The sequence below is a fragment of the Malus domestica genome, chromosome 08 (assembly GCF_042453785.1).
Source record: "Malus domestica chromosome 08, GDT2T_hap1".
NCBI lineage: Eukaryota > Viridiplantae > Streptophyta > Magnoliopsida > Rosales > Rosaceae > Malus > Malus domestica.
The window spans coordinates 28,147,341-28,161,216 of record NC_091668.1 but is presented as its reverse complement, the minus strand read 5'-3'; the positions used below and the strand labels follow the sequence as shown (position 1 = coordinate 28,161,216).

The 13,876-nt window shown below is 36.5% G+C and overlaps 1 protein-coding gene across 2 annotated transcripts; it reads right to left on the bottom strand.

Annotated features, from left to right (window-relative positions):
• Positions 1 to 2,196: 2,196 nt before the first annotated feature.
• Positions 2,197 to 13,785, bottom strand: LOC103453714 (probable protein phosphatase 2C 71). 2 transcript variants are annotated; one of them, XM_029107309.2, is made up of 11 exons: positions 13,487 to 13,785; positions 12,753 to 13,396; positions 11,831 to 11,961; positions 11,396 to 11,462; positions 11,022 to 11,109; positions 10,205 to 10,374; positions 9,458 to 9,601; positions 9,181 to 9,309; positions 8,640 to 8,815; positions 3,741 to 3,767; positions 2,197 to 2,310 (listed from the first exon to the last, which is right to left on the bottom strand). In XM_029107309.2, exons 1-11 carry the CDS (start codon positions 13,692 to 13,694, stop codon positions 2,307 to 2,309), a joined length of 1,788 nt encoding a protein of 595 aa, XP_028963142.2. In that variant the 5' UTR covers positions 13,695 to 13,785; the 3' UTR covers positions 2,197 to 2,306. The 2 variants fall into 2 exon arrangements, with proteins under 2 accessions (XP_028963142.2, XP_008391500.3); XM_008393278.4 differs by lacking the exons at positions 2,197 to 2,310; positions 3,741 to 3,767 and adding an exon at positions 6,412 to 6,602.
• Between the last annotated feature and the right edge of the window lie 91 nt (positions 13,786 to 13,876).

Sequence of the window (13,876 nt, the reverse complement as noted above, 5' to 3'; positions counted from 1 at the left end):
ATTACATCAAGTACTTAGTAAGTAAAAATGGAATCATACAAAACATTCAGAGGGTCTTTAGAAGACCTTCACATGTATATTTTTGAACTCCAGGTGGTCCTGGAACCACCTAGGTCCCAATGTGCATCCACCTCTAAGCACGAGTACACTGTCATGGTGGTGTTCTAGGTTAGTATAATACAAGGGCATGTGTTAGTTCTCTCATGTGTCCTTATATATTTGCTCTCGTTGACACGAAAAATGTCATTATAACAATGTACTTGTACCATATAAATTGCCCTCTTATTTCTGTTAAAGATTAAAAAAAGTCCATGGTAGTATTATTAATAATAAAAAAAAGGTACCGCTCGGCCGAAAGGAAAATATGCTTTGATGTGGACTTATTAGCTTTCTAAAGTCGTCGCGCAATGCGCATAGCCGACTTGACCATGGTATTCTTTTCTTTCACAACCTCGAACTGGGAATCAGGTAGCCGATAAGCTTGCTAAACTTGTTGTTAAGGATGTATTGTAAACCTTACGTCAAAGAATCAAGAGACTTTGTATGTGCATAAGGGTGCATTACTGAGACAACAATGGTATGAGCTGGTAAGTTACACCGCTTTTGAAATTTTCACAACGAATAGTTTATCTTTAAGTAAAACGATGATATCAATGTTGATAGTAGTGGCTGTTATGGTTTGGTCATGTCGATACTACGAATAACCTCTTCCTCGAGTTTCAGCTCGAGCTTCTCCCTCGTTTTTATCGTCTTCTCAAATAAGTGAACTTAGTTTATTATCGCGACTGGATCACTTTTTACAGTATTCAGTCTGCTCGCAGCCTTTTCTTCGCGAATAACGTGTAGTAGCCTAGGAGAAGAGAAGCAAGCTACCTCAGCTTACCTCCCATCTTATCTATAGGCAGCGGTGGTAAGAGCTGGTAAGCTATACCACTGCATTACCCTTGTACAAACATCAAACAATCAGTTTGTACTCCTGAATCATCCTTGTACTCAAGCCAAGGACCAATTGTTTGCTCTCCCCACCCTGCTTTGGGCGGGGACGTTGCTAGCAGAATGATGGGACGCTGAATTCCTAAAAACTGACGAGAACCGCAGGCATGTTCTTAAGAAGATTGAAATCGGGACATGGTTGTGGAGCTCCCCCAACCTAATGCTTCTACATCATATATACATCATCACAAAATTCAAATTTGGGACTTGATTGTCAAGTGGAACCACCCTAATGATTCTCAACATCTGCTACATCATGCATCTTGCAAATACCCTGCGACTTAGGCCTTATGCTCTACTCCGCCCTTCCTAATCCCTCTTTTTCGCAAATTGCAGTCACAACAGAAGAACTGTTTTGTTCAAACTTCAAATTGAAAGGGAAGGGAGCACCAATGTACATAAATACTGAAACAGGATAGAGATTAATGTTAAAGTTTCAGAGAATGTCGGAGAATGTTGAGCAACAGATTGTGTGTTTTGGTCAGAAGAATCATCTGAAGAATGGTTAAAAAGTATAAACTCACTTCTCAACCTCTTTAATCCCTCAAACCAATAGAGCTTAGCTTGCTCCAATTTTGTGGGTTTTATAGAAGGGTTTTCAACCTAGCATAAAGGACAAAAACGAAGAGATGAATGCATAACGAGAAAGTGAGCGTATAAAGTACACTAGCTTTGGCTCGCTTTCAAATCTAGATTTGCACTGCTGAATTGGAAATTAATGTGGTGAAAATTGATTCATATAGCATGAGGAGGAACACTGGTGAAACTCTTTCACATGCAGGCTCCGATGCCATGTTCAGAGAGACAGGTCACAGTCCACCACTAACAACATCGATATTGTTTCCACTTAAATCACTCGTGCAATCAATAGGTGGGGGTTTTTATGGTAAAGGTCTCGATGCAATTAGAAGTGGAATCATTTGATATAAGTTGTGATTTGTCTTATAACATGCCCGATTTGGGACTTGCTGCTTTATTCAACAATTAATACATACACATCCAACCAACAAAAGCCCTCGAAACAGGTTTCGAGTAACCCCCAAAACAAACGTTAAAACCTAGCTAGTTTAGTCACCCCTCAGAATGAACTAACCCAATGATAAAATAAACATCATAAGTTCCTTATATCATCATCCCTCTCAACTAAAGAAAATGTCACCACCAAACTCAGCTATTAGAAACAAGGGAATGATGCAATTACAAGACCAACAAGCAGGGATCCAACCGAACTGGCGAGCATAAAAGAACCTGAGCTTCCCGGAGCTGTTGTTTGCCCATTCCCTCCAGCAGACGACTCTTGTGCCCCAGCGCCACTACCTATAAACATACAAATCACTAATCTCAAACGGACAAGTCCACCAAAAGTTGAAATCAAAACAAATTTATGCCCTCATATAATTCCCATGTCTTTTCTTAAGAGGATGGGCAAACATTTTCTTATTACCATGCATGGTAAAGATAAAATAGTAAATGTGAAAATTGAAGACAAATTTGTATTTGTATTTATTATTAGGGATAAAATTGGAAAAAAGTTGAGTATGAAGATTTAATATGGGATATTGATTTTTCAATGTTTAATTTGAATAATGATATAACATGGGAAGGAAATGATTTCCCATTTCCAAGCCTCGTATCATTTTCAAAGATGTCAAATCTTAAGTGGAATGTAATCAAATTTAAAGGTAGATGCAAGCTCCAACTAATATGTCAATCCTATTGACATACAGTTTTCATATGTCAAATTTGACATATAAGAAAATGTGATGTCAAATAATTTTTAATTATTTTATTGTGTAGATCTCATTAATATACCAATTATAGATCTTGAAAATTTATTTTAATTGATTTCTTTTTAAAATGAGTCATACCAATATCATTTATAACAAAACAAATATATTGGTTGAGAAAAGAAAAAATATAACATTACCACATCAGTCATTAAATTAATATTTATCCTTTGATATCTCCTTTCGAGATGATCTCATTTTCCACATTCTCATCCCACATACCAAAAGGCACAGAAATAAAGAGCGCAATGCAAAAATAGCTAGCTGGGGTAAGCAGAAATTGCCTCCTTTCGTTAAATCGAAGATTCTGTCATTAAATTATGAAAGAGGCTTGACTCCTTAAAATTAAGGAGGAGAGTACTCCTCCTCAAGATGTTTTGTGGTCGATTCACGAAACTTCATGCTTATAGTAGGAACCGTTCATTATATGAAGAAAAAAAATCATTTAAAAATAAGATCTTTTAGTCAACTAAAAATACCAAATAGATAAACAGTTCGTAATCTTTTTATCGAACTCATTCTCTGTTTTTATACAATTAAATGATTATTTTATTGATTATTTTGCATAAATGGTCTTTACAAAGTGCCTCATGATATAAATTGTACCGATTATAAGCATGAAATTCTGTAAATAAAAAACGAAGTGAATTGAGAAGCCAAGTTTATTTCTTAAATTATTATTCAAGATTAAAACATGCGTTTAATTCTAAACAGTAGCCTGTCGTGTAGATCAGGCAAAGTCCAGAAGAAGAATGCCTCAAACCAATCAGACAAGTTAATAAATAAATAAAAAATGGTTAATAAATATAATATAAATTCAATATTCTAGAGTGCTGTCCAAACCTAAGTATAATTAACAAAAGAAATAAACAATAAACAAAAGAATAAATTAAATAAATAAACAATAAGCAAAAGAATTAACACAAATATCGCAGCATTAAGATGATATTAAGAACATACCAGGGGCACCGGCAGGAGTGACAGATACTGAAAAAAATAACAAAACAAAGGGTTAAAAAATTGTAATTCATCAAATCTTAATTTCCAAAGAATCTAAAATAAAATAAATACATAAAAAGAGTATTTAGACAAGAAAGAAGAAAGACGGACATCCACAGTCGGCGACGGAAGGAGCGGAGACTTGGCAAGCGGCGGGGAGGGAGGTGGCCTTGGTGACGTTCAAAACGACGCCGAGTTGAGCACTGCTCTTGAAGGCCACACAGAGACAGGAAGCGTCGGCTTCGAGCACAGTCTTGAGGCCATTGCAGCAAGTCTCTGCTGGCTTCGTGGCGGTGCTCCCGTTCGACACAAACGGCAAGCAGTCTGCCATGGTCGAGATCAGGCTAATGCAGTCCACCGACGGGGCCGGCGCCGCGTGCTGCGACGGCGACGCAGAGTCCCCGAGTCCACACACTAGCACCGCCACCACCACCACCACCACAATACTGATCCAAACTCTCCCTGCACCTCCCATTTTTTCTTGTGTTTCTGTTAAAACTCAAGAATCTAACAAGCAACAGAAGTAGGTTATGAGTTGGGGAGGGATGGAGGGATGGAGGGGCTCTATACGTGTTTCGCATCGCGTGCTCCTGTTTCATGCCATTGTAGGAAAGGCCTCTTTTTTCTATGTAGAAATTATTTGTACGCCCCATTTTTTTTCTCTTACTTAAATAAGATTTTCTTCTTGTCCACGTACCACCGATGATATATATGGAAAGGATCCTCGCCGGATCCTTTTGCTGGGGATTCTTGGGATTTTATGATCGTTAGGTCAAAAATCATTTTAAAATTTAAAATTTAAAATTAAATATAAATAATACCTAACGAAAACTGATCGCACGATATACGATGAACTGTAACGATTGCGGGATCCCTAGGATCCCCAAGAAAAGGATCCGGCAACGATCCTTTTCCCTGATCATCTGCGGGTAGATTTTTGTTATATTAGGATATCAATAGTAGGTTAAATAGTTAATTGTTATGAAGAATGGAATTGGTAGAGATTGTATTTTTACATAATATATAAAATGATAATTTTTTTTTCGCCACTACAATGAATGCAATCTGTATATAGTTTAAATTCGATATTGAAAGTTGAGATTAGAATACTAAATCAAATTATTATTCATTTTTTAGTATTAAATTCAATGATGATTGACCATATTCATTATTGACATTTATGAATTCACACATTTCTCTCCATTTCCTTGTGGTTAGATTGAATAATGATTAAAAGAAAAAACGTTAAATCAACAAAAATACGCATAAAAATAAAATGTGTGGATATCATTTCACTTGCACATTTTTTGTCTTAGATTTTGAGCAAGCATGCCAACAGAGGCCAATTATGCCAAGTGAGCCTATTGACATATGTCATAGCAACACATACAAAGGCATAAGACTAGCAGCTACCCTGCTCAATGTCTATAGAGGCAACTCGTCGAGAGGCAGCTTTCAAGGGCATTTCAAATTTTCAAAAGGCAACACCCAATTCTTTCATAAAGGATTTATGAGTAGGGGGTCAGCTGACGCACCTTGTCCCAAGGTGGATCCGCCACTGGCCGGATATATGGCCCCGCACACCAAGTGTAATGCTAGTATTGATTGAAAACTTCAAGAAAAATTCAATTAATTATATTATGACACTTAGTGTATGAACTATGTTTCCAGCACACTAAAAATTTCTCCCAAGCATGGCATTCTTCAGCAGAATTGTGTTTGATTGTGAGCTCCTAAATAAAATCATCCTACACAACTTCCTAAAACCCAATGATCACACTCGTCAAATTTTCAAACAGCTTGAACCGCCAAGAAAGGACTGTTTTTGTGCCGCCAACGCTAAATCCAAAGAAGCAATATACAAGGTATACTCTTTCAGCAATATACAAGGTATACTCTTTCAGTCTTTCTCGATCTAATATTAAGTGATTGAAAATTGGGTTTGGTGATTTTTCTGATATTTTTGTATGTTTTAGCTGTTAATTGCCTTATAAAGTTTTTTTTTTTTTGGAATTTGTTTTTGAATTTTTGTTGCTGCAATATTTGTTGAACTGAAAAGGATTTGAAGGCTGATGCTTTTTTGTTCGATTTGCAGATTCAATATTGCATGTGCTGCTTTACCAGTATGTGAAATGTTAACACCTCTTAACTCATTTTACTTTGGCAAGGATACGAGAATTGCGTCCAAAACTCCCCAACTTCTATAAATATTTGGGAATGATGTCTTCTGAACCAAATACGAGATAGTTTCCCAACTTTTTAATCAAAATGTGGATTTGCTTTTTTGGTGAACGACTGACCAAATTTAATTTGAAAATTGAGCCTATTTGAGAGAGTTAATTCGTGAAGAATGTCCTACTGTTGTTACCTAGAGGTGTTTATAAAGAATCTGATCTGTTTATAAAGTAGTTCATTCTTTGAAGTCAACCACAAATTTTAAAGTGGGTTATAGATGCTATTGCTTGATTCTTTAGTTCTAGCAAAGAGGTTAGTCATTCTCTTATCAACATTTATTTTAAGCTCAAGTTCATGACATTGTTTTCAAGGAAATGACAGAAGTCACAGGCAGCAATCACCTGCAATCATCGCCGGAAAAATATCCTAGTCATTTTGAGCTTTGATTCAGTCAGCCTGCGGTAAACTTTTCTTTTCCGATTACTTTCATTTATTTATTTGTGAATCAACAACTTTTTAGGAATAATGAATGTCACAATTGCTGATAAATCGATTCTTTAGATATTACCTTTTGATTTTATCATTGTACATCATTTGTTCACTGTTTTTATTTTCTTCTGCAGCATGGAGAGCTGTGCAAGGCACTCTCTGCAATTTATTGCAAAATAATGTTAAATTGTCCTTCTTTGGAAACACAGCTCGAGCTAGGAGCAAGACTGGTATCTAAGCTATACATTCATTGCATGTAATACCGAGACAGAAGCATGTAAGTCATTCCTCTTAGTTTATGATTTTCCAACTACGTTTTTTTGATAGGTTTGATCATGTATATAAGCATTTGATAGTGAATACATGTGTGCTTCACAATTGAAAAGAAGTGGAATGGTAGGTTTTAAATCCTCCAACTACATTAAAGATAGAAATCTGTCTATGTTTCACAAACCAATTTACTTAACAATTTTTTTTTTCCTTCTTTTTCATCTTCCTCAATAAGTATTGTTTAATAAAACTACAATCTTATAGTTGTAACAACCAAAGAAGCCAGTTAGATTTTCCTTCATTTTGAAACAATTCCAAACCATGTATAACCTTTTTCGGGTTTTGGTATCTTCATTGAAACTACAAGTGAATATAGCAGAAGACTACAACTTTCTATAAAGTGGTTCCAATAATATAATTCCTTATATAATACTCTTACACTCTTTTACTAACTTTTCTTAGGTCATGCTATTCGTAAAGTGGTTTGAAGAGTTCCAAGAGCTTGATTCACCTAATTTCTCCTTTTCATGTAAAAATTCTTTCAAAAAGCTTAAACATCTTTTAGTCCAAATAACATTAACCTTTTGTAACAATCTTTTATCCATTTGAGGCATTTTTTCATACAATTTCTAATCCCGCATCAACATGCGGACACTATTTCTAGTAAAAAACTAAAAGTTAGAGAAGCAATATAAAAAGGGAAATGTTATTGGCACTCCAAAAATCTCATTCTACACTTCTCATAAGTGTATTTTTCTTTCCTAATATAGAAAGTTTGGAATGTAAAATGAGATTTTTGAAATGCTAATAACAATTTCCTATAAAAACTAAAAGTTAGTGTGTTGTTTGATAATCATTTCGTTTCAGTTTAATTTTCAGTTTTTTTATTTTTTTTATTTTTAGTTTTCATCTTTTTTCAAAACTGAGGGTCGACCAAGCGAATTTTCAATTTTCAAAATAATAAAATCTAAACTAAAAATCAGAAACTGATATTTGAACTGAAATCGAAATAGTTATCAAACACGTTAAACTGACCAGCTAAATAACTGTTACAATCCAATACTATTCATTTTAGTAGTGGCACGCTTACACAATTCCAGAATGGGATGTGCTATCCACACATCCTATTTTACTTCTCACACACCCTTTGATAATTTATATCCATTGATCTTCTTCAATTCATCAGATCTGACGGCCGAAAATTAAAAAGGTGTGTGAGAAGTAAAATGAGGTGTATGGATATCACACCCCTTCCGGCATATAAGATTTACTCAACCTTATTGAGCCTGATATCTGAAGAGGGGCAGATTTTGAGCAAATCAATTTCATGTTTCCAAAAAATGACAATAATTCCAAAATCATGCTAAATTTTAAAATCTCATAAATCTACATCATAAAACAATTTTTTGCACCCCAGTACTAATACTGGTAAAAAAAATGACCTGCGGAAATTATTTTCTTTCATAAATTAAAGGAAACTTTAACGAAAAGCTCCTAGTACTGTTCACTTTAATGAAAAACCACATTTTTACACTAAAGAATCAATCCTGGTACTATTCACTTTACCCTTTATTTTGTCCTTATCATTAAAACTAAAAGTTTTCAAGCTCTTTTTATTAGTTTTCCTTAAATTTTATATGCATGAAACAATTTCCCACTCTATATCCATGTGCACAAGCCAAGAGTTTTCATTTAAAAGAGAACTTCAAAGCTTCCACATTAGCTACTCACTGACATAATCAAGGACCGGAACTTTGACACCACAATTGCTTTAGACACACTACTTTTTTTATATAGAAGATACACATGATGTTAGTTTCCTTTCGGTACTTCGCAATTGAAACAAATGATACAAAACACAGATTAATAAATACACAAGCACGTACTCGTGTGCACACACATATATACATATACATATGTCCTTACCGTAAAGTACCGATGGGTTTCTTTTCTACACATGACAGGATAACGACCACATCATCAAGCTTGCCGCCACTATATCCGGCATACCCATGTGCCTTGGCTGCATCAGCAAATGGGCTCCTTGTAGATTTAGATTGCCCCAACTCTTGTGCACTAGTGGCCAAGACCTCTGCTATGTCCTTTGAATAGATGCACACACATAGACAACCGAAAGAAATTGGATATAAGAAACCGCTACAACAAATAAAGCTATCTGTTTTGCCAGAAATAATGTTTTCCTAGCTCAAGATGGAGTCATAGGTTTGTATTCTAAAGAATATTCTGTTTTGAAAATAAATTCAGTAATCATAAGAATAAAAGTTATTGAACGAAAAGAAGTGGCACCGCCATTATCAAGCCACATATGCTTTTGTCCAAAAGCCCTTTCTGCAATGTCTATGGCACCTTTAAGTGAATGCATGACAGTTCTTTTCTTTTTTCGGTTTCCTTTACAAAGAAGCTTATGAAAAAGAAACATAGACAAGAAAACCATTGAGATGTGCACCTGTAGTTCCAACCCGGTTTGCAGTGACTTGGATACAACTGAGGTGATCTCTTGCTCATACAAGTTGTTGAAGAGACCATCTGTTGCAGTGACAACCACATCGCCCACATCCAAATCAATTCGGTATTTCTGAGAACAGATTATTCTTGTTAGCGTAATCTCTTTCATCATGTAAGACGGTCAAGTTGCAAGAAGAGTTGGTATAGTAAAAATTTAAAATATACTGTTTCCGTCAGCAATTTGGAAAAGTTTGTTGGGCACGTAATGGCAACCGTACCTCTAAAAGTTTTGAGGGATCATCACCGCTTTCAACCCGTACTGGAAAATTGAACTCGTGAACCATTGGTGATGATTTTTTAAAGACAGCACCATTTCTAATTACAATAAATCCCGAGTTTCCAATGTTGGCCACATGGAGAGCCTGCAAAAGCAATTTTCATTACAAAATCAAAATTTACAAAAATTACATTTCAAGGTTGTCATATGCAATAACCAAACCATGATTTAAAAAAGAACAACTTAAAATGCTATAAGAGGAAGAAAAAAACTATCGATAATTCGTAACACCACCCTCATGGAAGAAAAAAACCCAACCATAAATTTTTAGTGTTTGCATGGTACTTAAATTAGTTTGAGCTTGTTGAAAAGTCAAAATGGGTTGGGTTGTAGAGTGTCTTTTTATAGATTGTGTAAGCATGAAGGGCGGCGGATGTATAGACATGCCCACAGTTGGAAAATAATCATAAACATCTGGAAATACTATGACAAAGGTAGAGAAACACGGAATAAATAAAAAGTATCTATACCAAAAGGAGAACTGCATGAATGTTAACATATAACACAAAATAGAATCTATCCATGACCTTTTATACTTGGGCCCGTATAAAAGTAAACAAGCACTTGTTTAAGGTATTAGCAGGTTAATTTTGGATTTGTCCAATTCTCCCCTTTCGTTCCTCTCTCATGGGTACCTCCTTTAGGAAAGACCCAGAAATAATAATCCTAGGTAAGGAAAAGTTCATACCTGACCATCAAAATAAGCAACTAACACTGTGGATGATCCAGGAGATTTTGTACTGGATAAGCCTCTAATAAGGACTTCTTCTGGTTCAGTCAATGGTAAACCTTTGCAATCGGATATGAACCTTTCACAATTCTCCATGAGTTCACGAGCATATAGTCCAGGATTAACCCCTAAACATATCAGGAGCAATGTGTAACAAATTTAGCCTCAATTTTGTCTAAACAGAGGTAGATAATTTAACAGGCAACAACAACAAAGCCTTTTCCCTCTAAGTGGGGTCGGCGGTATGAATCCTAGAACGCCATTGTGCTCGGTTTTGTGCCACGTCTTCCGTTAGATGGATAATTTAACATGCATATTGAATAAATTAGAAGAAACTTTTGACTTTTGCCCTTGCCTTCCATTTGAAATAAGTGGGTCAACTAGCAGTAGATTTTAGAAAAAACTCTGCTTGTCAAACCACGGAAAAAAAGACTATTTAACAAAGGGAGATTGAGATGTAAGTATGGCTATCAGGCTATCAATTATTCAAAAATAGTGGGAACACTGAACCAAAAGCATGCACACAAAAAGACACAAGGATGCACCCACATACAAAAAGGTTTCATATTGTGTAACCAGAAGTGAATAACTTAACGGATATATTTGATAAATAAGTAAAACCATTTGGCTTCGGCGATGAAATAAGTGGGTTAACTAGTGGTAGTGTTTAGAAAAGAATCTGGTAGTCTAACACACTGAGATATAGGTATGGCCATCCAATATTCCTAACACTATTTATAGTGCAAAATTAAACTTCGAGGTGGTTAACTTATACCTTCTAGCGACCACTGACCCACTCCATCAGCCACACCTAACCAGTTTTGGCCAGCAACAAAGTAAGCATCCTCCCCACCTGTCAATGCCTGGAATTTATTAATTCTTGAATTATTCACAGTTATACTAAATGCAAGCCAAAGGTCAAATAGGTACTTTGTTATGCGCACAGGTTTGCATGTATATGTGTGTGTGTCTAGCAGCGTATAAATAGATGAGAGTGAATTCAAGACAAACCAAACATAAAGCTCGTTTTGAGTTTCTTATAAAATAAAAAAGAAAATAAGAGTTTTCACTATAATGTACCACTCTAAACTATCGAAAAGTTATATAAAGTATGTGTACTAAGACTACATTTAAAACTTGAGAAGATACCTTTGAGGGATGTGGTAATAAAGCAGCACTGGAAGATAGTTGAAGAACAGCTGCAGGTACGTCCTCCCTGTTGAAGAAAGAAAGGGTCAGCTGTCCCAGTGTGCTTTATTGACAAAAATCCTCAGCAATAGACAAACAACATAGTGTAGGAAACAAAGCATGAACAAAAACATCAAGCCAGGCTTTTCCCAAAACCTAATCCCTCCACCAACATTACCAAGAACCGATTTGGTACAACAAATAAACTCATGCTATCCTTTTCCTTGCACCTATTGTACACAGACAGCTGGACCATTTTTTAACTCCTCTGGTGATTTCTACTGTCCTTGCATTTTTCATACAGAAAGTTAGATTTTAGAGGAAGATGAACTTCAAAAGCAGAAAAATATATGGATATTATTTATTTGAGGTATATCAAGAGAAAAATTAGCATACCCATCAGAAGCACCTTCAACTGTATGGAATTCCACTATCTTAGAAGTTGATACTCCTGAAACGTCACTTCTCTGTGCTTCACCCTCTGCGAATTCATCTTCTGAATTTGGGGAAGGGGCATTCTCAGCTAACTATGTACAAGATAAAACAAAAGCACATGAGGTCCTTAACATGAAAGAACTGTGTGATGTGCCAGACCAAAAAAACAAAACAAACATGTGCCAAATGATCCAGCTGCCAACTTGAGTCAGGCTATAAATTAAGAAAACATGTATAACATGTGTGCAGGTGTGCATGTATGTGCAAATTGAAGGCTTAGATTTAATCCAGACATCTCTTGTATTGAGGTCTTATAAAACAAAATACAGCTCCCCCCACAGCTGAGTTTCCATATATCTACTAGTCTAATGTGCACATTTACGGTAATGACTAATTCGCAAAAAGGCACAAACCAGGTGCCATCCAAAAGAACTGGAAGTATAAAAGAGGGAACAAAGCAGACAAAATTTGGAAAATAAATTTCATTAAGTTTCATTTATGTAACAAAGATGAAATGAAAGATTGTAGGACTTTGAAAGCTTTCTGAATCCAAAATCCAAATTAGAAATTAGCTCCATGACCTTAATCACTTGAGATACCCAGTTGGTTTAAAAACAGCATGGAAGATCCCCTCAAATAACCATCTGAAAACTTTAACATTGATCTCAGCTCTCGGCAAAACAATGCTGCACTCGTTAGATTTATCAATATCATGATTGTGTTCCATATCCATCTATCCATGTATCTATTTATCTACAAATATATATGTGGTGTGGGTGTAATAGTCTATATTTCGACTAGGATTGCGAAATAGCTGACCAATTCAAAAGTTCTTAAACAAGTGAGGCAATGCAAGAATCAAGAGTTAATTAGTTTTACTAACCACGAAGGAGACTTGAGTCTCATCCGCTGTGGTTGTGCTCGCGGTTGTGGTTTGTTCACCACCACTGCCGCCAGTTGCATCTTCGGTGCTCGTCACTGAAACCGCATCAACAGCATTCTCCTCGGCCTTTGCGGCTCCGTCACAGCCACTTGCTCCAAAAGCATGGATTTCATTGCTGACTTGAGTTTGATCTGCTGTGGTTGTGGTTGTGGTTCTAATTGTGATTTCTTCACCACCACCACCAGCAGCAGTCGCACTGCCAGTGCTCGTCACTGAAACCACATTAACACCATTCTCGGCCTCCGTGGCGCCGCCAATTGCTGGATAAGCATGAGTTATATTGCTGACCTGGGTTTCATCTGCTGTGGTTGTGATTGTGATTGTGGTTGTGGTTGTGGCTTCTTCACCTACACCACCGTGAGTCGAATTGTCGGTGCTCGTCACTGAAACCGCATCAATAACATTCTCTTCGGCACCTGCACCGCCACCAGCCCCACTTCCTGTGCTTCCCAACAATGTTTGGCTCAATTCTGAATCTTGCACAGGATCCTCCAGATGACTACGAGCATCAATCTCTGTTTCAGTGGCAACAGATTTCTCGCTCTCGTCCCCAAAGCGGAAGAGAAAGCTACCATCTCGCAACTCTGTCACACACAATTCACAAAGGAGTTAAATAAATAACACTAGTAATTAATACTCTGTTTGTTTCCTGAGAAAATTGGCAAGCCACATACCGCTTGTGGAAATGATATCAAAGTTTGAGGAGGAGGAGGAGGGGGAGGAGGAGGAGGAGGAGTGCGGCGGAAGCGTCGGCCGGAGCTTCGGAAATCCAATCGGAATTCTAGTGAGGACTGTTTCGTGCAAGGGTTTAAGCGGCGGAAGAATGTGGGTTGGAAACATGGCGGAGAAGCTCAACCCGCTTCTCACGAACGGATTACCCATTTTTCTTATATTATTATTATTATGTCGATCATATTAGGCAATCTGTACATACATTTGTTTATTTATAGTGCCAAAGTCCCAAATGCATGTTGCACAATTCATTATGTCAGTTTTTTTTTTCTCCTTTTAATATTGGTTTTTTCATGACATTGAGACAAAATAAAACAGCTTGTATGATACGA

Excerpts from the sequence above, each read along its gene's own strand:
- LOC103453714 (XM_008393278.4), bottom strand. The coding sequence starts at position 13,694 with ATGGGTAATCCGTTCGTGAGAAGCGGGTTGAGCTTCTCCGCCATGTTT. Across the intron at positions 11,110-11,395 it reads TATTACCACATCCCTCAAAG|GCATTGACAGGTGGGGAGGA; the intron begins GTATCTTCTCAA and ends AATAAATTCCAG. Across the intron at positions 10,375-11,021 it reads GGGTCAGTGGTCGCTAGAAG|GGGTTAATCCTGGACTATAT; the intron begins GTATAAGTTAAC and ends TGATATGTTTAG.